This window comes from Diadema antillarum, unplaced genomic scaffold (genome assembly GCF_040938485.1).
Source record: "Diadema antillarum isolate AM-2024a unplaced genomic scaffold, OU_Dant_1.0 scf00000009, whole genome shotgun sequence".
NCBI classification, from domain to species: domain Eukaryota; kingdom Metazoa; phylum Echinodermata; class Echinoidea; order Diadematoida; family Diadematidae; genus Diadema; species Diadema antillarum.
Window position 1 is genome coordinate 1,823,821 of NW_027270898.1, and position 25,408 is coordinate 1,849,228.

A 25,408-nucleotide genomic window follows, 5' to 3' on the forward strand; every position below is an offset into this window, starting at 1 on the left:
GCAATTTGTATAATCTTTCAATACCAATGCATTTTGAGTGTGTGCATATAATTTTGTAATTGCACAGAGCACCAGGATTGGTTGCCAGGATGTTTACGAAGTCATCCTAGTGACTATCATGGTCTGCAGACTTTTCTCCTGAACATAACTACTGTAAAACACAATATTTTCACAGCATGACATTTTTGCGAATTGGAGCAGGTGGCCGTTTTTGCGGCATGAAATTTTTGCGAGTTACCACTAACATTCAATGTGTATAGAGGGGACAAGAACTTTCACATATGCATTTTAATTTCGCGAATCTTGGCTCTCGCGAAATTCACGAAATTAGAATGCACGCGAACTTTCCTCGTTTTACAGTATGGGGGAATGTTGACAGGTGTATAGGCTACCTCTACCTGTGAGTCACCCTCCACCAGTCACCCACCCCCTATCCCTCATCATCCCCTGCCTGCCTGCCTGCCCTCCCTCCATCCCTCCCTTCTCCACCCCTCCATTCCCTATCCCTCCTTAAAGTCTCCTTTAGTCTCTCTGAGAAGTCACCAGGTCAGGTGAGGTTAACCTCCCCAGCCTCCCATCCATAGCCCCCAGCGGCCCCCATCTGGATCCCACCTGGCCTGGCTTGACAAACCCAGGACCAAGGGAAGGATCGGGATGACAAAATCAAGAGAACACCTTTTTCGGGGGAACAAGAAAGATGGAAGGATGAGGGAGAGGAAAGATGAAATGAAAGGAAGATAAAGAAATCGGTGATAAAAGAAAAAAGTAGGAGAAAAAAAAACAACTTGCAGCACCATAAATGTATAGCACAAGTATTGATATAAAACAAACATTGACAACATTTAGTGTGCACACCGAAAACATGGTTAAGGGATGGTATAGCATTGGTGGAGATGAGGATTGAACTTTTAACTTTTTGTGAGATACTAAGAAACCACTTATGAAATGTTATAGAGCATACTATTTTAAGAGGAATTTAAAGTTTATATGATGAACATCGGTTATGAAATGGCAGAAATATCCAAAGACAAAGTATAATAAAGTGATCCTAATAAGCAATGGGTCCCAACTTTTGTTAGTATTGCTTTGTTTTGGATATCTCAGTCATTATTTTCAAACCAATTTTCATCATATAAACATTGAATTCCTCTTGAAATCACATACTCTTTTATATTTCGTAAGAGGTTTCTCATTATCTCACCAAGAAAGTTAGAAACCTGAAGCCAAGTCTCAACCAAAACTATACCATCCCTTTAAATCCTGTTTCCATTTGCATGAACTGATGTCATACGTAATTAGCATCATCGATGTGGTAGTGATGTTTCTGCAGACAAGTACACACAATGGTTAAGATGTGGATAAGATGCGTCAAATGTTTAAAACGGTCTTTATATTTTCAAGATAGACACAATGTGAAGGGATGATAGTTTGATGAAAAAGTTTTTTCTGTGTCAGAGAAGACGCTGAAATAGGAGTTAAAAATTAAGCGTGACCAAAGCTCATCTCCAGAAAACAACAACAAAACCCAACAACAGTCAAGGGTAGTTTCAGAAAACCACCAAGAAACTGCATTGCAAATTTTTAATAGCACTTGTAAAAGGAAAGAAAGAAAGGAGATAGCTCAACTTTTATAATCTACAATGGTATACAAACAAACATATAAACAGAATGTAAAAAGGAAACATATGAGATATATGAGAAAGAGTTTATCATGATTTATATTGCAACTTGGAATTAAATATGCATAGATATGTAGAATTACTGTGCAATGGAAGAACTATGTAAGCCCATGCATTAGGATATTTTCTGGAAAACAGACTGAGTGAGTAAGAGAGATGAAAGGAGAGAGGGAGAGAGAGAGAGAAATCAGGAAAAAAGAGAAATCAAAATCCTAGCTCCGAGCCATACAGGTTCCATAACGGCTACAACAAAGGAGCCTAGCGTTCAAATCTGATTTTAGCTTCTCCCCTGCTCGACCCTGCATTCTATGGGCAAGGAAACCTCTAAGGCTGGAAGCTATCAGCTTTCCTCTTCCTGCACACAAACGGACACACACACACACACACACACACACACCTACACAAGCACATGCATACAAAAATAGTAATATTCAATGAAGCATCCTGTCCAGATATAGTATCATGATATTATTTACATGATATTATTTAGATTACAATTTGTGTACCAGTATGCTATTCAGTCCTCTTCAAGGCACACCAAAATTTGAATTCATGTAAATTCTGTAACGTAGAGATTGGACGGGACAATCAAATCTTTAGCAAACTAGTATCTATCACTCATATGTTTTTGTATTTCCTCAAATATATATATATATATATATATATATATATATATATATATATATTATAAATTTCCAACACAATGTCAATCTGAATTCTATATGTCATGGTTACATAAAACCACTATCAATATGGAAATGTTGTAATCCATACTGGGTCGTCTAATTTCTGATTACACAAAACTGACATTTCAGTATTTTGCTAAATTTGTAGATTGTCAGTTAATGATCAGAGATTCAGCAAATATTGATTAAACGTTCATAGTATCATGATTTACATTTCTTTTGATCTTCTTCAGAGCATTGTATTTAGAACAACAAGTGCAATTGTTGATTGTTGACATCACTTTGATATGTCATGTAATTTTGGGTCAAAATTTGAAATTTGCAAGTTCCTAAAAGGGCATTTGAAAAAAACTAATGCAGACTTGTTTCAGTTTTATTTTTGATAGGGGTTAAGTGTATGGGCTGTTCTGCAGAAAGTTCAGCTTGGAATATTGTCATGTCCATTTGAATTAATTTATTTTGTTCTTTTTTCACATATTTTTTTATGTCAGCAATTTGAAAACAATGCAGCTGAGTTAGGAGTTAAATTCGTTCAGGCGAATGCAATGTTGATGCGCATAGATGCATTTTTTACAAGAAAATGAAAGGTCTCTAGAGGGGAAAAATACATGCTCTGAGAGGGATGATTTCATAATTTTATTTTCTTAGATACATCACTACAAAATCACTTTACACCTATCCGCATGGATGACACTTGTGTTACGTAGGACACCACAAAAAACAACAAAAAAACACACCAAAAGATACAAAAAGCTTTTATACTTGGATTTTTAAAAATAATACTTGTAGCATACAACCTTCGGCATATAAATCATAGCAAATGGTAACATGAAAAAGTCTGATGTTGAACCTCCCCCCCCCCCAAAGAAAAAAAAGCACCTCCCCAAAGACGAATGCAAAGTTTTATCATTAGGCTCGAACTCTTATGGGATACAAGAGTATAACCTAGATTCACATGGAGGAGTATGTGCCAAACTCCCATTCTGCATGCGATACCTTGCCTCTCGGCAAAACAAGAAAGTTAATCGCTAGGGCTGTGAAAATGTACAATCTTGGTGTGAATAAAACGATTTTGGCCACTGAAGGAAAAAAAAAAGAGTATTGACGTTGTAGGAAAGCCAAATTGGCAGCAAGGTTAAAGGAAAGAAAGGAGGGATCAGATGACGATTTTATTAACCGGCACAGACAACGCACTTTGCTCGCCGCATTGACTCAGCATTTTATTCACAGGAACTTTCACAAAGGAGCCACAAACACCATCCGAGTCGGAGTTGTATCGATCGCCGTGCACCCGATACCTTGTTTCCCAGCTAGAATCAGATTGGGCAGAGGCAGGGGAAGAAGGCGCTGCGACTGGGAATGCTCGGGAGAACAATAGAAATGGCACACGATATTCCGCCTGCATCAAATTCTCCTTTTGCAAGAATTGTAGCCAGTGCTTGCTCACTCCTGAATTCAGAAGGACATGAAAGTTGATATAAAGATGACACAGAACTCTATGCATGGTACACAGACAGTCCACTGTCATGTTTGGATTTTTTTCTCTGCCACACAGAGACACGTATTACTCATTATTTCATTTCCTGACTGATTTTTTTTTTTAGGTCCAGAATTAGATTTGATCTTATTTCTTATGCATGCAAATGACGAATTGAATGCATTGTCACAGAATGTATCTTGTCAATAGAAAAGTGTAATTGATGTTTGAAAGATTTGTAGCCTTTTATGTAATCAGTGAAATGCAATGAATGAAGACTGAAAATGATTTTGTATCTTCAGTGAAGTCATAAGGGCAAAACTCTGTTGATCAGATGTGACTCAAAAGTGTTGCAATGTAACAATTTGTTCTACATACACAGTAATCAATACATTTGTATACATTTTGATTTTTTTAAAGTCATAGTTTTGCATAAAAAAGATGAAGGTGCGCTTTCCCTGCATTGACATGTATGTACCAGTGTCATTGTTTTTGTTTATCTTTTAGTAGTAAATGAAGACTGGCCTTGATGATGCCATTGATCATACAGAAAACTTTGTCATTGATGTGTTGTGATTCCAATTGGTCGTACTGCAGGTAACGAAAATCACGAGGCAATGTGCGAGATTGAAGCCTTATGTCCAGATGAGTGCGACTGTACATCACGTGTTGTGGACTGCAGGGGAAGAGGGCTCACCCAGCTACCGGCCACATTTCCATATCACATGGTAGAACTGTGAGTATCAGTGAATTTTGTCAATTACTTGTAGTAATTGTCTTCATGCAGCATATTTCCACCAAGTCAGGGTGCTCAAAGCAGGAGACTACAGACCCAGTTGCTCGGGGCAGCTAAACTCCCTTTGTGGCAAGTAAAATGAGCAAGCACTTGTGTGTTGAAAATATTGGGGACCTTGCATGTTTACTCATATGGGCAAGTTGAAGAAATATCATTTGTAATGTCTTTGCTCAAGCACTATCTGTTGCAGAAAAATGAGGTACAATGATTCAGCTGTGCACCTCAATAGGAGAACGAAGAAAGAGGGGCAAATATATTTGATGGGTATGTTGCACAGACCTCCTTTTCAGTAGATACTTGCTGTAAACAACAGTCCTTTACCTTCATATTCCACCCGTAAAACGACAACAAACAGACAAAGAAAGAGGAAAAATTCTTGAAATTTTGTTGTTGGATGTCAGATTGCAGAATAATTTCTATGAAAAGAAAACAAGATATTGTTCAGAAGGGTGAAGGTTCAGGTATGTGATTCTTCAATTTGTCTCCCTCTATGAATGATATTTGTGATCTATAAATTAACAAACATGTCTGAAACAAACATGCCTGGCTGCCGGCAGTGACACCCCTCTGAATAATATCTTGCTTTCATTTAATATGCCTTCTCCGCCTTGGACTACTTTGACATAACAGTGTCGGAGTTTTGGAGCTTGGGTATTTGTTCCAAGTTTATCGTGTCACTGCCGGCAACCAGGGACAGCCTGATGGTAGTTTCGCTGTCCAGAAAGCAGTAGATGACAGGTTCAAGTCCCTCTGGTTCCTTTTTTCCGACATGTTTGTTAATTTATAGATCAGCAGTTGCAATCTTAACAAATATCATTTGTAGAGGGAGACAAATTGAAGAAACTCACACCTGAATTTCTATGACATTTGTAAAAGTAAGAGTGCTTCACAAGGGCATGAGTGTCTACACTCAATATCTGAATGTGTGTCACATGAAATCCATTATTCCTGATATTGTGTGCTGGTAGGCATGTGGTAGCTTGCCAATTAGCAAATAGTTGAAGTAGCACCTTGTTTTGCCACCCCGGATGAGGATGATTTGATCCTTTCTTCCGGTTGGTGGAAGCTCCAGGTGCTCTGTTTAAAAGGAGGGAAAACATTTGAACAAGCCACAAGAAATATTTTCAGTAGTCCACAAACACAGCAAGCCATTCATGAAATTTCCCCTGTCAGGATGTACGATGCAGAAAAGAGATGACTGCCAACCTACTGCCATCCAAAATATCAGGCCAATATTTCCACGAAAACATGCAGCAGCAGCAGTGATATACGGAGCAACTGTCGACAGTCGCAAGCATAATTGTTTGATTGAGAGCGGGGAGGCTGTTTGCGGAGGGCATATATGAATTGGGCAAAGACAAATTAGCTTTGATATCCCAGAAGGAAATGACAATATTAGACGAGAATGAGCGCAAGAATGGGGGAGCCCTTTGTTTCCGAATATGCGCCAAACTCACACCTGTTCCCTGCCTGCACGTGTACCGCCGCTTCGTTCGCAAGTCCAAAAGGCCACGTCAATTATCTGGACCAGAATCCAAGCAACGCGCAAATCCCTTAAACTCTGGGATTTGTGAATGAAGCTTCTATCACGCGCTTGGCGTTCAGACCGTTTGTAAACTTCTACACTTGGCTTTCTCTTCAAACTTCAAACTATTTTGAGAGAAAACTGAATTAGGAGAGGAAACATACAATGGGTAGGCTGATGTGCCATCCTGTTTCATCGTGGGAGTCCCAAAAAGTGCATGTGACATTCCAAAGAGCACACACAAGTTGTGGTATTGGCACAGAAATCAGAGAGATATTATTCCACATAAATCTGTCCAACTTCAACTTTTTGTCCAACATCCAGTTATAAGGTTGCTCTATGTTGCATAAATGTCAAAGTGCAAAACTATGATTGTATGATAATAATTTATTATGATGATTCACATAAACATTGTTTCATGTGCAGCTTTCATTACAAATGAGTGTTTGTGTGTCTGTATATATCATGTGTGTGTATCTCACCTGAAATCCTTGTAAAAACTAAAAGAAACTTTGGTTTATTCTTCGTGCCATGCCTGATCTTCCTACAGACCTTAATGCCCCTTTAAAATTGTTTCCCAATATTATTAGCTTTAAAAAATTGTGGTTTCTAGCCAAACACTTTTGATAAGTCTCTAACACTTCCAATAGTATGTCCTCATTCTATGGTATTGCAGAGGATTATTTGAGTTGGCAACTCTTCTGCTGGGAGAACATTACACATTAGTATCATAAGTGGACAGATATCTTTTTCTTAAATCTTTAAAATTTTTGTATCACAAATTTTTTTGTTGGGCAAGTAGGAAAGCTTATAATAGTTTTTAATGGATATATGTAGCCAAGAAGCATGCACAAATGCACAAAGATAAAAAACGAATGAAGTAAAGACAAAAAAAAAACTGGATTTTTTTTTTTAGAACATTACCTTGTCTCTCAACCCTCTTAAAACAAATTCAGAGTAATACTTCTTATCCTTCTCCTTTCTTTTCTTTTATCATGGAAAGGGAAAGTAAAATGTAGCCATACCATAGGTGTAAAACAAGATATAAAGTTTCGATGTTAGATGGGAGTGTACATTCCATATAGGCCTATACAGGCCTGTTTAACATCACTAGAAAAGGAAAATACTAATGATTGCATAATGGACTTGAGAGTGAGAATAGCATGACAGCCAAGCCATACAGCATTAATCCTGCTGATTCCCCACAAAACTATACGTTGGTAGGGATATAGATGTGTAATTCTCTTTGGTGACACTTTGCCCTTTGCCAACATTGTGGCAAGTCATTTAGCATTTGAGGATTAACTTGAAAATGCTATCAAATCCGAGTTTTGATTTATGGGACTGCAGTACCCATTTTTCAATGTGGTTTAAGTTATTGTCATTGGGACAGTGACTCTGTTGTTGCCTTTCTGTCTGATTTTGTTTGTTTCCCGTTAGTGCTGCCGATCAGATTTTCAGGGAAGAAGCTTTCATTGGCGGGTTCATCCTGACCTCGTAAAATGGGTCCCATCTGTGCCCTGCAGAATGGGGACTGCTTGGGCTCATCAAACCTGCATGAGAGTCGTCATCTGGCTTTGTTGCATACTTCATAGAAACAGGATCAGATGAAATTCCCCCAGTGATTATATAGCCTCCTTACAGTACCCTCTTCGCATTCATATTTTAGAAAGTACTCAAAACCGTTTTATGCCTGAGGGAAGAGAAGGGGGCCTTTTCTTTTTGTAGCATCCATCCCATTAACCCTGTGAGTGCCCATGCTCTTGCCTGCAACTTTCTAGCATATTTCTTTTCTCTTTCTTTTTTTTTATATACATGGCAGTTGGCCATTTACCCCACATAGGCCTATGGATGCAATGTAAGTTTGATAGACCTACTTTACGATAGGTGAAATGATGCAATATCCCACAGGTACAGTAGACTGCTGTAATGCATTTCCAGGGATTGATTGTTTCATGTCTTGGCCTCATAAAGTCAAACCCTAGATACGCCTTTCTCCTGATGTGGCAATTAGAAGCAAGTGAATCCCTCAAACTTTCTGAGAAATGAATAAAAGATTAAAGCTTTTGTTGATTTGCTTTTTGAGGAAACTCATCAAAATTGTAAGATGAATGTCGCGGGATGTTACAATGTATGGTAGATAATTGGTGGTCATGGAAGGCTGTTATAAAATAGATTTCAGATAGCTTTCGGTACACAGAGAGGACTTCATAGTCATTATCCTATCAGCAGCACTAACATCAGAAACAAAGATCCTCTTCCTTCTTTGACAAGTTTTTCATGAAAGATATGCTGATAGTCATGTTATGAGAAAACACTTCAAATTTGTCCATAACTCACATTTACAAATGAGTTATGAGCTCTGTCTATTTATGTGGCAGTGTGATTCAATAGACTCAAGATTTAAAAGCTAGGGAAAGCAAAGAGGAATTATTCTAATGAATCCTAATGTCTATCTAAATGTGCACATCAGAAAGTTTAAAGGATTACAAACTGATTGCTGAGGCTGTGGGGTTTTCTGAGGCAAACTTTTAGTAGAATATATTTAGGTTATTGTGATCAGTAATATGTTGAATTTGATTTGTTTAAAAGCATTTGAATACTGAGAGCTCAAAATGGCTTCTCACTTGATCATATAGATCATCATAGATATCCACTGTTCCTCATCACCTGCAAAATGTTGAATAAATAAATCATCCAATCTGTAATTGTTCATTTGCCAATCAATACTAGGAAAAAAAAATAGAAAAAGACTTCATTTCACCTGTATCTGACAACATTAACCAAAAAAAGAAAAGTAATGCTTGAATTCAGACACAGTGCAAATATAATTGCTGCAATCATCTACGGAGGTGACAGATTTGAGTGGAGAGAGAATAGTCGCACAAAAAGAGGGCGGGGTGAAAAAAATATATAATTTTTTGTGGGCTTGTTTTCTGTGCAATCTGATCTTAAATCAGATAAGACTGGAACAAGAGAAAAAGTAGTACCACCTGTGTGACCCTAGCATACTTCTGCCAGCACCTTGGGGGCAAAAATGAATTGCAAACATTTCTCTGTGTATTATCTTTGGCATAGGTCAGCGGCCGAAAGGCAGTGGTCAAGACTCAGAGTGAGCAATGTGTCACTTTTTGGTTGTTTCATGCCTTGGGGGAAAAGTGGAGATATGAACTTTGGCGCTGTGGAAGCCTTCATGAGACTTGTGTCCTGAGTTGAAAGTTTATATACTCGTGTGCTGATGCTGGTCTTGAAATAGTTGACCAAATATCTTTTGAAGATTGGTGTCGATTGTTGGCTAGTGCCCAGTAGGTTAACAGTGATGAGCTGTGTTTACTAGTAAGGCACGAGGTTTCAATCAGCTGTAAAACAACAAACTGGTATGCATAGCCCTAGGCACCTGCGCAACACATAGAGATGAGAGCAATGAATAGACAATTGGTGATTATTCATTCAAACTGTTTCAAAATTCAATCACAAATACTTCATTCTGGATCACCAGATCCCACAAATTGTTGTTATCCTGATCATATTTACAAATGAACAAACTTTCTGGATACAGACAGTGATCAAGATTACTGCCAAACACTTATCGCCATTTTCTTGGCCTGTTTCTGAACTTCTCAACAATGTTAAGTCAAATCTCCATGCAACTTGTTTTATTGTTTAGAAAAGCTGCTAGTTGTCAAGCAAATAAACAGGAGTAAAAACTATTACTTGGCTTTGTTTTAGGGAGAAATCTTATACCTCTGTCATTGACATTGATAAATTTCTCTGAGATATTCTTGCCTGCAGTTGGATTTTGTTTTTCCATTTAGAGAAACTTTAGCGAGAAATCCATAGGTGCCCTTGTCACTCTTCATCATCTTATTTTTGTCAGTCATGCTTACATAACTGTTACTGGATATGTATATTGTCAGTAAATATGTATACTAGTACACTATAGTTGTATATGCTTTCCTTGGTTTCTATTAATCTATGTATATCCTTTGGCATACATCGAAAAATACAAAAATTGAAGATTTCACCCCATCAGCACGGTAAAATCCCAAACACTTGCTCCCCATCCATTTCAGCAGTCAGTCACTCCACAGCTACAACAAACTGTATTCCTTCTCTCAGTATTAAAATCTCCCCACTCCCCTTCTCTCTCCCCCCCCCTCCTTTTTTTTTCTCTGTCTATTTCTCTACTTCTCAGCAGAGACATAATATGTAATCCTAATGGAAGTTTGGTCTCTATGTGGGATTACGGTCACCTAATCTGTCTAGGGTTCTCCAAAATCTCAAAATTGCATTTGTCTTGCATTCACTGAAAAGCGATTACTTGGTTCAAGTCAATTGCCTCCCATACTGCGTCCCAGAGGAAAAAAGATATCAATCAAATGATAAGAAACGTGGCTGATCCATTTCCAATTATTACCACTTGGTAATTTCTTCGTCTTTCTATTGTGTGGGGGTTTACGTTATTTTCTTTATTCTTCGAGGTCTTAAGCTATCTATCCTCGAATCTTATCAATGCGGCTGAGGTAAAGGGATCGCTCATCACGTTACACTAAACCATGATGATTAGTTTCAAATTCAAATCATTGATACAACCACGTATTTGGCCAAATTTTTTGTCCCACTGATGGCATGCTGAATACAGTATTACACTTTCTGATGATTTAGTTGAAGTGATTGCAGATTTTTTTTTTTTGACACAATGCTCTTGGGTTTGGGATTGGGATTCCATTCTTATCAATCATCATAAATTCTACTAGATACTAAATTTTGACATAAGATAACTTGTTCAACATTGTCATTCAAAGTATCCTACTGGTTAACAGTGAAAGAGTGGACACTAGTATAGTTTCCTTTAGTTTTCTACATGTATGCTTGAAGGGGCAGAGTGGTAGATTGGAATGAAATATGATGAGCCCTATGAATCATTATATTCCTGCCAAAATAAGAGATTATAGACCTGCTCATGATGATTGCATTTTGATGTTTGATGGAAATTAGCGAGAGGTAATGGAGAGGAAGAAAAGCCCATTATATTCTGACTTCCTGCAAACAAATTTTTGAAACTCAATCAAATGTTAGATAACTAATTCGTTATCTTAAATTTCATGATTGCTTATGACATTGAGCAAGATTTTTTTGGACATTTTTTATTTTGGCAAGAGTTTATATGATATGATTCATTTTAAAGATTTTTTCATGCGCTGGTAAAGTTAGTTGATATAGTTTATAGCAGAAAATATTGAATTTCCTGAACCTCCAGTTTTCACAAAGGCATGTCAACTTGTGGCAAAATAAAATTATGAAGTTTTCAGAATGATACCAGTATATGGTCATGGAATAATGTGACATTTTAGATCAGACAAGGCATCACTTTCTAGCAAGATTGCAATAAACATATTTCCTCTGAAAGACCCCATCCTGTGTGACAAACTTTGAGATATCTATCCCGAGACATGGGGGGGGGGGGGTGAAATGGTCACATATTGTATTAGATTTGAGGGGAAGGAAATCAATTCATTTTATACTGGTTCATGTGAAGTGTTCATCAGCACTAAGCCCGGCATGAATGGAGGGCTGCCTCAATCAGTGCTGGAAATCAAGGTCTGGAAATCAAGGTGGACAAAGCTGTCCTTAGCCTCGAACAAACCTTAAGTGACACCTAATGGAGATTGATGTTCACTTCTTGATGGGATCGCTGGTGACAGCCCCCTATAGTTGATGGAAAAAGCGAGCCCCCTCGCAGATGACGCGGTTGTCGTGGTAGCAGCCTCCAAATCCACAATGGTGGTGTAATCTTGTTGCCGTGATTGCGCCCAATCAGGGTTATCCGCCTTTGTATGTTCAGTCCAATCAATCTTAGATCCATCTCGATCAGGTCTCATTTTCTAAAGGTGGATGGGGTGGGGACGCTTCCTCTTACCTCCATTAGAATTTTGGACCAGTGCAATTCAAGATGCACATTACAGGCAGTTCTCCGCTTATTATTTTTGTTATAATTCATCTTTTTACTGTCCCAGATTTAACTTCACTGAAATCAAGGGTCACTGACATGATTTTTTTTTCTACTCGTGCCCATGTTTCCATACGACGACGGAGGTCAGTGGAAGAATTGATTTGCCATCTCTCCATTTCATTGAATGTTGGTATGATGGAGGAACGAGAGTGTAATTGGTTGTGACAAGATCAGACCTGCACCAGCTGCAATACATTCTCTGAGGTTACATGTGTGCCAGAGAGAGGCTTTGAAGCCCTCCACTGACTCAAAGGAAGAGATTTTGAGAGAAGAGAGTTGAATTCAGTTCAATTCATTTCATTTATTCTTACTTGCACAAAAACAAAAATGAATGGCTTTGTATGCATAGATCCAACCATAGCCCCTCCCCAACCTTCAAACCCATTGGAAAAATGTTCATGAAGCAAACAGATTCTTGGAAAGAAGCTGCTATGTTGCATTTGTCAGCTTACGGTCATTGAATACTGAAAAGACCTGAAAATGATTACATTTACAAGAAAGAAGATGGGATAATCAGGAAGGTAGCCTAGATCAGAATTACTGAAAATTAGATTTCTTATCTCTCATAGAGTTTGTAATTTACTCAATGTAATTGAGTTTGTCCTTTCCTTCAGGTACATGTGTATGCGTAAAGACCATTACAATCTAGACATTGTGCAAGTATGAATGTTATATTGTATACCACCAGAAATTAACCAGGTGAGGATGAGTCCCGTGTAAACTCGGGCAGGGGTCTGTTGTAGCAAAATCAGACTGTTCTCATTGGGTTAAAGTGCTATATCAGAGACACAGGTCTTTATTTCCTTTAATTACTGAACCATCAAAGCAATCATGACTGAGATTTCAGACATTTGTATGCCACGATATTAATTCTGTGGATGATAGAGAGACTTACGCCTGCACGAGAGTGTGCGTGATTTCATCACAGCTGTTGCCGATGTAACTCTGTGTGTCAAGTAGAATTCTGTCTACGAGCACTGGTAGGATAAGAATTTCTGCTGTCACCACACTTGTTTGGGATCTTTCCATTTTCTTTGTGTGGAATAAGATGGCAAGAATTCCTCAATACACTCATGTGCATACACACATACACACACACACACACACACACACACACACACACGCACGGGTAGTTACCGGCATGCTCAGTAAAATAGGAAAGTACTCCATGCACCAACCAAAAATATTTTCATTTTTCACTTGAAAAATATTGACATTCTGCCTGCAGACAGAGTATCCCGGAGCCGTGTTGGAGTTTTCTGAGGACTGAGGATATGCTAGCTTGTCACATACATTAGTTTCTGTCCATACAGTCTTTCTAAACATTTATTGAGCTGTACACAGTTTCCAATGGCCTTTGTGGTGGAAAAAATATAATCTGTGATTTCATAAATGCCAATGCCTTCAGGTGTTTATGAAGCAGCTCTCTTTCTTCCTGATTTTTCTTGCAAGTAACAAAGTTCAGACGCTGGTCTATCTGCAATTTTTAGCGTCTCCGAGATCCCTTTCTTAAAGGTGTTGTTCAGGTATTCAGGTATGTGTCCTTGAGTCCTTGAGTGATGCTAGTGAATTTAATAACCAATCCAAAACCAAAATGACATTGCCAAATGGTTCCCTGAAAATGTATAACAAAAAGTGAAAATAGGTCAAAAACATTGGAGTACATAACTTTGAAAGTGAAGTATAGATGTTCCATATGAAACTTCAGACATCTGGCTCGTAGTTGATATATGGCATGGGTTTAGTAATCTATTAAAAAAAAAAAAAAAAATTGGCAGCATTTGCCCAGAAAGTATATAAACAATTGATGAAGATGTTGGGATAAAACCATTGAACATCAATTTCATCCAAGATAGTGGCTTCATGCGACTGAAAGCATTTGTGTGCGTAATCAATTCAACGGTGTTTCATTTTCAGAAATAAAAGACTGGTATAATTTTTCACTAGATTATCATGAAGATTTGTATAGGATGCAGCTCATTGATGTTAAGATATATGCACTCATCCAACATTCCATAGCTTTCAGCTATTGTGCCAACATTGTTTTGATCTACGTTGTATTTCAATCCAATTTGACAGTCTTAAACCATGTCTTCTGTCGAAAATCATGCAGGTGTGTTTAGATACCAAAACTCGAGCGAAGGATAAGCATAGTTCTCAACTTAAATCCTGCCTCTTCTCTCTCTCTTCCTCTCTAGCAGTATGATGCAGAAAAGAGCAGGTGTATTGGAAGGATAAGTTGGGTACTTAATACTGTTTGTACATGCGCCTCAGTCATTTGGAGCTCAAGATTTTGATAACCCCCTACTTTGCTGACCCAACGCCAGGAGCAAATTGTAGATGCCAGCAGATACACGACACCCTGTGAGTGTCGAATTATTTTGTCAGAGTTGTCATCATCAGCTGTACAGTATCCAACAAAATTTCTGTTCTGCTGAGATGTATTAGTGGAAGTCTGGTTTCCCTCCGTCTTACTGAGCCAAGAGAGACAAGAGAGACTTGTTTGGATAATATTTTCAAATTTCATTACACAAAAAATCATACATTGTCAAAATTGATTAACTTCACTTTAAAAAAAAGGCCCACAAGCCAGTCCAAGGTCATAAATGCATTGTTTTTACCTATTTCCTGAATGTTGATAACTGAAGTAGCCTGAAAACAAAAGCACCACACATAAAAGCACAAGAATGTTACAATTCCCTAGAACTCTGAAACATAAAACATACTGCACAATGTATTTAAAAGATAAAAAGGAAGTCCTGATTCATCTAAGTTGACATATCCTGATTTAATTTTTGCATGGGATGTGCATCATATATACTGTTTTCCTCCATATCATTGAGAGAGTCTCTGGTCATGTCTCAGCCAGTATCTTTGTCATTCTTCTAATCTGTGCTGGCTTTCTAGAATATCTACTTTCATTGTATTTTCATATGTGGATGGGACTGGGTATTATCGCATTGAGGATTCCAGTTCAATATTTGCCCATTGTGAGCCTGGTTTCCTTCCTCTTTCCTCATTCCATGACATATTAGATTCATTCTGAAGGTCTGTCTTTTTCCATTTCAATTTAATTTCAATTATACTTTTGCTCTCTCTGCGTGCATTACCAGGACAGAGTTAATATGATGTTCATCCTTCACGACTTTGATCAATTTCTGCACTTTGTTTAGGGAGCATTATCCCGACCATCATATATTGTCTTTATTCTACGTAAACTCTTATCTTAGAAATTAAACAGAAAATCTCTAGCAAGTTGCACTCAATTGAAAACGTGTGTGTTTTCTGAAATGTGGCAGTGATAGACACTCTACATAATTCTCTTTGGAGCTTAGTCTGCAAACGCCCTTTGTATGTATTCAATGTTTAGTCTAGATCCATTTGGGAATTCAGAGGCAAAAGGAAAGAAGAAAAAGTATGCAAAGAGAGGAGATTTTTTTTTTGAACCATTCAAACAATAGTGCAAGGTAGCTGGTGATTGTTGTTGCAAAAGTTTACTAAAGGTTTCACACCCGTGTGTGAGTCCTGGAAGACTTCCTAAGCCCACCCTTGACCTGCAAAGTAAACTCACCAAACTCCTCCGATGATATTCAGTGTCACGCAAGGAGAAACGCGAGAGTTCATTGGCCGAGCGTTTGCAAGCATTGTCTCTCATACAGGTGAAAAATTATGAAACCACCCAACTGTGTTGCAATAGTATCTGAAATTTGTATTTTTGTGGCAGATTGCCCCTACTTATCTTTTTTTGTCTCTATCTTCTGGCTAACCCATTCTTTCTCTCTCTTTTACACGAACACACACACACACACACACACACACTTACCAATTACCCTTTCAGATGAATGCTAGGACATGCTATGTTCAAGCAGAATCGTTTGTTGAGATGTGTGTGATTTGCAAAATATATTTTGTTTCAAGCATCTTTGTCTTGCAAAAGTGTTGGTTCATTTCTTATCTCTTATTTTGAGATAGTTTCTCCTGATTAATATCTTACGTCAATTTCACCCATTTTTCCTGCCACAGACGACTTGAACAGAACACAATATCAGTCATCCCACCAAGGGCATTTTCACCATACAAGAAATTAAAAAGGATGTAAGTATATGTCAAACTGTTGAACTGAATTTCAATTGTTCGATCATTGCATATACGATTTATCTTTTTCAGATGAAATCAAATCGTTTGTGCTATTGTGTAATCTTGGTGTAGACCTTTTTTTGTCACTGTTATTTCATGTGCACGGGATGTTAAATAAGGTGCGGGCAAATATTGAATTAATTGTTTGGCCTTCAAATTAATCTTCATGTATTCATTACCTTTTTTTTTTTTACCATTACGTCTAAACAGTGATATCATATACTTTCCATGTGTGGCTTAAAGGAAGATAGAGGTGTGTAATGTATACAGATGAATGAAGGATTGATTGGAAAAAAATGAATAACATTGTGAATGAACTTGGGGAGATATAAAAGTGTATGTGATAATAGATACCATTTAGCAACAGTTTGTCAATGTCGAGCAATAACAGTCAGCGATACACACTGCCTGAGAAGTCATGTTGTAATGTCCTAACCAGACTACTAGCCCTTGGAAATATTTCCTGGCTTTTATGTTATCAATGCCTCCCACTTCACCTGTGTGTTATACTTTTCTTTCCAGAGACCTGAGTAACAATGCGATAGAAGTGATCGCCGAAGATGCCTTCAGCGGCCTAAGAAAGCTGAATTCTCTGTAAGTACCGTGCATTATCTTTCCATCTACAAACTTGTGGTTCACAGTACACATCAAACATTTCTCACAGAACTGCTGAGATTATCTCAGCTTGTTGGCACTGAGCCTGTCTTCAGAAGATGTTAATGTACTATTTTACCAGCAGTAACTGAATTCAATCATAGTCATATTCAAGACCATCGGAATGTATGTATGCCAGACACCAGATATGTAAAAGATATATATCATGTATTACTGTAGCTGTGTTGATGATGCATATTGACGAGGAGTATACATTTTCCATCGCATACATGCCTCCTCAACCATTGGTCATATCCCCCTGCGATGACGCAGGGTGCTAACAAGGCCATGATACGACGGCTATGCTGGTTATGATGTTGCAGGCAGCTGTAGTATTGGCCCTGTGCAACACTACCCCTGCCCATTCACTGATGCTGAAGTGAGCCACGTGTTGAGGATACGGAAGAGACACTAACATGTCATCATCTGTGTTCTATCAATGCAATTGTCCTTGAGACAAATATAGTAAAATGAAATTATGTGGCTACTCGCTCACACAGATGACAGCACTGGATTGTGTGTATGAAAACTAGCTCACTATTTTTTTTTTCTCATTCGATACAGTCATCATTGCACATTCTCAACTATGTAGAACTAATAAAACATGTAATGCACTGTCAAATGCACATTATATTTTGGCTCATAAATCATGAAATAATGAAAAGAAATCATAACAACGCTAGGCTTTTACTTTCCATATGTATCAAAGAAGACATCGGGTTAATGCAGTGCATGGCAATGCTAACCTGACACTGATATTCATAATCAAATGACAACTGCAGTTTATAGTCCGACGTAACCATTTCTATGTTAGCACTGCCTAGGATACGCTTGTTCATCTGCAGCTAGTCCTTGTTAGTTGATAAGTTTTTGTAAGGACACAATTCTATGAACTTTCAGAGCTGATCAAACCGACTGAATTCAAAGGCATGTGGCATCAAACATGATCATAACTGTGAGGGAAAAATGTCAACTCACCTAAAAACCATGAAAATATGGCTTATTGACAACATTTCCTGTATGATGAGTAATTAATTGCTTGCCTTACATAATTTTCCTCATTGGACTACCAAGTTCGAATAGAAAATACTGATTACTTTTTTTTCCTTACCTTTAAGCAGTTGGGCTTTTAACCGAACAAATGCTCAAACTAGCCATTTTTTAATACCAAATTGAACTATCATATGATATGAATTATCAGAAACTGGAAAACACTTTCAATTTGAAATCAAATGATGTGATTTCATAAGCAGTTAGCTATAAAAAGGATGATTTCAAGCATTATGTACAATTTTATTTAAAGCTGATCAGAACAAGGCCTTTAGTGGGCCTCTGGCAAGACAGGAAGTATCAGCTATCTTCTGTACAATGTTGTAATGCAGAAAAGATGTATGTCATCAATTCAGTAACGTGTTACCTACCATGGGTCATTCCAATAGAAATGATTTGCTTTTATATCTGATTCTCCACCGCCCAAATATTTGGTTGCATGTCTCTTAGATATGCTTTGATGACTATTTGTATTAAAGTTGTGGCTACCTTTATGAGGCAACCTTGTATGTACTTTTATTATGATGTTTCAGAACAAGCAGATGTACATGATTTGTCTTAGACAGTTCTTAGACTATCTTTGATCTATCTGAGACAGACCATAGTAGCAAACCTTCCCTTTTAAGTGAAGTGCATGAAACCCCTATAAGGAGAAAAAAATAAATCATTCAAAACATGAGATTGATTATTGCCATGGTAACATCACCCCAAGCTCTAAGCTTCACGAGACGATATGCTTTGCAATGGGGACGTTAAAACAGGCACTACTATTTAAGAAGGCTGGCTAAACCACCAGCTGTAGACAGGCCCCCCTTCAGGACACTGCTGAGAAGCAAACCTAATCATACTATTTCCATATCAAAACAATGTTTATTCCCCATCTGAAGACATGAACACATGAGGTATGGATTACATTTTTTTTCCAGCAGCGCATGATAAATCTTTTCACAAGATGTTTAGGAAATTTCTTGTGTAGTGTTAAATTTTATAGTTTCATCAATTTTGAAGAGATCTTGAGAATATAATCTGCTCTGAGTGGTTATTGTTAAAGGGAGGGTATAGTTTGTTTGAGATGAGGATTTAGGTTTTAACTTTTTGTGAGATAATTAAAAACCTCTTATATGAAGTATTAAAGTGTGATCCTAAGGAAAGGTGGGACTCATCTTTTATTAAGACCACTCTGTTTTACTTTGGTTTTTTGGATATCTCAGCCATTTCAAAATGTATTTTCATCAAATAAACCTTAATTCCTCTTTGAATAGTATGCTCTGTTATATTTCATATAAGTGATTTCTAGTTATCTCGCAAAAAATTAAAATCTGAATCCCCCAACTCAACCAAAACTAATATGTGTTTGTTGGTACTCAAGATGTCTGATTCTTTGTAATCTATATACCTGATTATATCCATATCATCAATTACAGTATTATGACATTTCGTAAGCATGCCATTACAATGCCTTTCAGATATATGACATAATGAAATTTGTAAACAGCAATTGCAGTGTGTGCAGTTTAAGAATCTAAGTAACTGTAAAAGATCTTCACTGAAATTGTACGAAAAGATCAATACCCTCAATGATTTAAAAGGTTCATACTTTTTCAAGGTTTGATATCAATACTTCATGATTCCAGTATTTGTCAGTAGATTGATATTTTTGGATTCAGTTACAGGTATGTTGGAAATGTGGATAACATGGCATCTTTCTTTTTTTCAGTCAAATTCTTTTACCCCCTCCTCCCCCCCCCCCCAAAAAAAAAAGAAATTTTGGAACCTCTATGCAAATAGGAGTCTATCTATCTGTCCATGTTAGAATGTGATATATTCACAGTTCACCACCAATGATGAATCAGCCATGTCCAAAAAGCACAGTGTAGTGTCAGTTATACAACATTCTGTGTAATTCAGCTTGTACTAAATTTAATGTAAGTGTACTACAAACCACCAGTGCAGTAACATACAGGAGGTTTATAAGTGTTCAACATGAATAAGCATTTTTGTAGCTTGAGGCCAAAAATATTTTTGTTGACGATGGACTGTTGGAATATTAGTTCTTAGTGCGCATTCCAAATGTAAAGCTTTCATCCATAGATGGTTTTTTTTTTTTTTTTTTGGGGGGGGGCCTTTTTTTGGCCTTTTTTTGCCTTCGTTCATATTATCACATAGTAAAAGTGAGGTGTTTACCACGTATAGTTTAGTCCTGAAAGAAAGAAGAAAAAGCCCTAGGTATCTCCAGTATCTGCCAGTATGTTGTTGCAGTAAAGATGCAGAAGCCTGTAATTGGACATGACAGCCACAGTGAAACCAGATTGAAGCTGGTTAAGTCATCACTTTGATAGCCTATACTACTGCCCATGGCGATTGCCACACCATAGCATGATGTACAAAAGGATGAAGTGCAACGTGGGCAGCACAACATAAGACAAATATTCCAGACCTGTATGAATTGAGGAAATCAAGTGGGTTAACACACATATATGAAGTGGAAATTATACTCAAATAAATCTCATTTTGTAAACCTTCAGAGTTCCTCCATTGAAAAAAAAAACCTAAACAAAGCAAACAAACAAACAGCAGATTATCTTTTTTTATTCCATGGGTTAATAGATCAAGTTTGGTATATATGCATGCATATCTTATGCCAGCTGTCATCTTCTGATGAATTGTGGTGAAAATTAGAGAGGTTTTACACCAAGACTTCTTCATCAGAAGTCATTTGATACACATTCAAGGCCCACATTCTACTACCTGATGACCAGCTGAAATTTGTTTAAGTACAATGCGACCATTATTTGAGTCTTTTGCAAAACATTGACATTTGCTACTAGCCTATTTCATAAGAGCTACAAGTAAGGTCAAATTTCATGCAAGTCTTGAGGAATATTTGTTGGGAAAGGGCATAAAATGCAAACTTTTAAAGCTTCCTTTGTAATGTGAGAAGGTTGGTCAGGGGATGAAACAGTTGGATAAAGTCGTGTTGTTGTTGACTTTTTCTCCTGCTAGTTTCATGCTGGCATACGTCAAAATAAGTCTTCGAGCTAACCAGCTACCATACTGGGCAAACATCCGTTTGAGCTCTTTACCGAAACGGAAAAGATCAGGACGACGCAGGGAGTAAAAGTGAGGAGAAAAGTAGCCAAATTGTGTGCCGAGGAGGAGCTGCAACACTTACACGTTTTTCTGGTGTGAAATAAAGTGTGAGCGGGGGCAGAGATTTTTGCAGGGAAAGAGGGACAACCAAGAGATGTAGGAAATAAAGTAGGGAATAAAGGGAGATTGTAGAAGAAGATAGAAGGGGTGGAATATTTGTGAATATGATGAAAGTTATGAACAAGGTTTTAACCCATGCTTTCAATATTAGCTGGATAGATTTATACCCTGATTCCAGTTATTTGTTTGAAAATGTTCCATTCAAATGTTCCAGTCATCTTTAATTCAGTAGTTGTTAGTGTGCACTAATGTAGCCACTGTCATTTTTTTTTTTTGTACAGGGAGTTATTTTACAAGATGCAGCAAAGACAGAAAGATTGCCATACTTGCCTCTTTTGTTCCTTTATGGTATTAGCAATGCAAACAGAAATATTGATTTTTTTTTCAGTCAAAACATGTTCATTATGCTACTTTCGCCTTTGTACTGAACTGTAATACTGCAGGTGCAATTCATGCAAGTAATTTTTGTCAGTAGTTTGATCTCTAGATGCTCTTTCATAGGGTTGTAGGTTCAAATCCTAATATATACATTATGTCATGTAGTACATGTTCAGCATATTATACTGTTTTCACAGTCACATATAGCTATAAGCATGAATGTGCTTACTATGGGTGGATAAGTTTTCATTTGACTTGCTTATGCTTTATAATTTTCAAGTACTGTAAAAGTGGATATTTTCGCACGATCAATTTTTCGTGCTTGGCCGGGTCAGAAGAGTTTCGCATATTTTTAATTCCACGGAATCGAGACATCACGCACAGGAACATATGGCAAGCAAAAATATCCGCGTGCTTTTATTTTCGTGCTAGGTTCTGGTTGCGCGAAATGTGCGAAAATTTCAACACCGCGAAAATTTCCACTTTTACAGTATACTAGCCAGGCTAAGTCTGAACTTTAGGAAATGTGGCTGTGTGTACGCATGTGTACATGATGTTGTCTTGCTTCAGCGTAATCAGTGTTAGGATGTAGCTCAGAGTTGTTTCTCAAGACATCCACTTTAAGAAATTAACCAAGATAAAACTTAGAAAGGAGGGGGAGGGGAAACATTTCCCTCTTCCCCCCCCCCCCCCACCTCCCCAACTTCTTTCTAGTTCCTCCACGCGAGATTTGTGGTAATGACCGTAGGTAAAGAGCATGCTGTGAATTAGATGAGAAAGAAATTCGATTAGGGAGCAGCAGTGCCGTTATTGCAGCAGGGAGGCGAGGGGGACGAGAATTCCCGACAAGACGGGGTTGATACAGTGAATCTTCCTCTGTGGGGGCCTGGCTTGTCATCCATCCTTGCCTATCATACCAGCTAAACCAGGATACAAGATTAAACAAAACAACAAAAAATGATACCATAGGGGCAATATCGGCATCTTAGCCTCTGTAAATGTAGAGTATCTTAGTATGACACTTTGGAAAACACATTTTCACAGAATTCCACTGTTTGGTGTGTTTATTTTCCCTGAAGAATTGCGTGATTTCACTTAAAATCTACTTTGAAGAAACTGCAATGTGTACGCTGCCCTGTCTTCTATTGTAGAAATAAAAAGCTTGTAGGTGTTTTGTGGAAGTGAAAACAATACTTCCCCTTTTTCCCACAATGAATACATTATTCTTTTTTTCTTCAGTTTCAAACAGAGGGCACTTAATGGAATGAATCGTTGTAGTTTTGACCATGATTTGGCTACCTCATCAGCGTAGCCAGGAGCCTCTAGAGGTGTATCAGCCCCCCTACCTGTGCGGAAATTATGAGCGGAGAGTTAGAGCTCTTGATCCCGTATCATTTTGGATATGCAACAAAACAACTTTCGTCACAGCCTTGCATGGCCTGACAAAGAATGAAGGTGCTACTCACCATCCGAGTGTTCCCCCCTGCCCCTGAGCAGGACTAATCCAACATTCTCCCTTTGTCTGAGGAGGATATTAGAAACAGCAGCTATGCATTTGTCAGGCTTTCCTGTTTGTAGTGTCAAATAGGAAAATCAGAGTTGACGCTTCAATATTTTCTCTTACCTTTCCTTTCCTTTTTTTTTTCAGGGAGAGGTGGAGAGGGATGGGAAAGAGGGGTGTATTAAGCTCATTGACTTTTCCTGGTAATCAACAGTTTCACAGTGGAAATGCTTCCTTCTTTTGTTAATGTGTCATTTGTCTACTTTCACTTCAATTCAGTTCAAAAGGAGAAAGATGTCACCCTAGGTGATTATGAGACCTTTTTTGGAAATCTTGAAAGAAGTCTCATGGGATAGTTATTGGACTTTTGGTAACTTTGAAAGGGCAAAGAACTGGTATGGCAGTAGTAGTTGGAAATATCAATGAAAGGATGTAATTGATGCTTTTCTTGTTGCTCCGTAAAACCCCCAATATCAGCGGCAATTGATGCAATCCTTCTCCTTCATGTAGCTGGTACCCCACCCCTAACAAGTTTCACAATTTCAGTGAGTGACAAATTATGTACTTCTTTTCGCCCTATATGTATAATTCTGCTTTTGTTGATGTAAACCCTGTTCAATATTGAATTTTGTTCAATCTTTTTAAACTTTACCTTATTTTAGTCAAAGGGAGTTTGTCAGTGAACAGTGTACAGTGACAGAAAATTTGCAACCTGTTGTATGTGTGTCATCATTCTAATTCAACTCTCTATGTTTCTTCCCTATGTCTTTCACCCATCATATATTCTATCTCCATCTCTCTTACTCTCTGTCACTTTGTTTACTCCTTTCCATGTTTTTCTTCTTCTGTCACTTCTGCCTTCCTGTCTTGTCCTTTTCCTCCTATTTCTTCTACTATTTCTTGTTTTCCACTCTGTGCTCCTGTATTTCTCCATCTCCGCATCCTCTACATCTCCTTCACTTCTTTTTCTTCCTATTATTTTTCTATATATCCTTTATTGCTTCCTTCTTCTGGTCCTTCATGTTTACTTTTTCTTTTGTGTTCTTTTCCATTTGTAACCTTGCTACATCTCCTTCTCCTTGCCTCTGTCTGTCCTCCTCGCTGTATTTCTCGCTCCCCCCTCTCCAGGACCCTGTATCAGAACAGGATTGCGGACCTGCCAGAGGCCATCTTCAGGGGGCTGACATCACTGCAGCTGCTCCTCCTCAACGCTAATCGCCTCACCTGCATCAGGGGCAATCTCTTCAGGGACCTGGTCAAGCTTCACCTCCTGTGAGTAAAGAAAGAAGTCTTGCTGGGATGACGGGATAGATAGATGTGTGGATAGATGGATGGATAGATGGATGGATACATGAATGGGTAGATGGATGGATAGATGGATGGATAGATGAATGGGTAGATGGATAGATGGATGGATAGATGGATGGATAGATGAATGGGTAGATGGATGGATGGATGGATAGATGGATGGATGGATAGATTGATGGATGGATGGATTAGAAAAGGAATGAAAGTGTTTAGTTTTTATGGAAAGTTGCTGATTGCATCATCTGCATCAAAGGCAATCTTTTCAGGGACCATGGCCAAACATAGCCCCCTGTGAGTAAGAAAGAAGTCTTGCCGGGATGAGGGGATACATTGTATATAGATGTTTGAATGAATAGATGGATGGATGGATGGATGGATGGGTGGATGGATGGATTGATGGATGGATGGATAAATGGATAAATGGATAAATGGATAAATGGATAGATTAATGAGAAAAGAAATAAGAATGTTAGTTTTAGGGAAAGTTGCTGATTGCATCATCTGTAACAGAGGAATTTTTTTTTTTTCAGGGAACATGGTCAAACATAACCTGTAAGTAAGAAAGAAGTCTTGCTGGGATGAAGGGATGGATAGATGTGTGGATAGATTGATAGATGGATGGATGGATAGATAGATGGATAGATGTAGGAGAAAAGAAATGAAAGTGTTAGTTTTAGGGAAAGTTGCTGATTGCATCATTTGCATCAGAGGCAATCTTTTCAGAGATAATGGTCAAACTTAACTCCCTGTGAGGTAGAGGAGTCAATGTTGGTGAGACTGAGGAAAATGATCGAAGGACAAGTAGCTTAAAGGAAGGATGGACTGTTAGATGAAAAGAGAATTTAAAGCATTAGTTGATAGGTTTATGGATAAACAATGCCTACAGAATAGATGGAGTAGACAGATAATATTTGGATGGATAGTTAAATGGATCAGGAGATTTATGGAAGGATTGAGAACTAGATGAGTGGAGAAATGAAAATGATAATTGGAG

The 25,408-nt window shown here is 38.0% G+C and overlaps 1 protein-coding gene across 1 annotated transcript in view; it reads left to right on the forward strand.

Annotated features, from left to right (window-relative positions):
- LOC139719306 (slit homolog 2 protein-like) overlaps nucleotides 1-25,408 on the forward strand; it is a 143,774-nt gene that overhangs the window by 64,352 nt on the left and 54,014 nt on the right. The window contains exons 8-11 of the mRNA XM_071630729.1: nucleotides 4,440-4,578; nucleotides 16,200-16,271; nucleotides 16,836-16,907; nucleotides 24,235-24,378. Coding sequence (XP_071486830.1) covers nucleotides 4,440-4,578; nucleotides 16,200-16,271; nucleotides 16,836-16,907; nucleotides 24,235-24,378 — 427 coding nt within the window. The remainder of the gene's footprint in view (nucleotides 1-4,439; nucleotides 4,579-16,199; nucleotides 16,272-16,835; nucleotides 16,908-24,234; nucleotides 24,379-25,408) is intronic.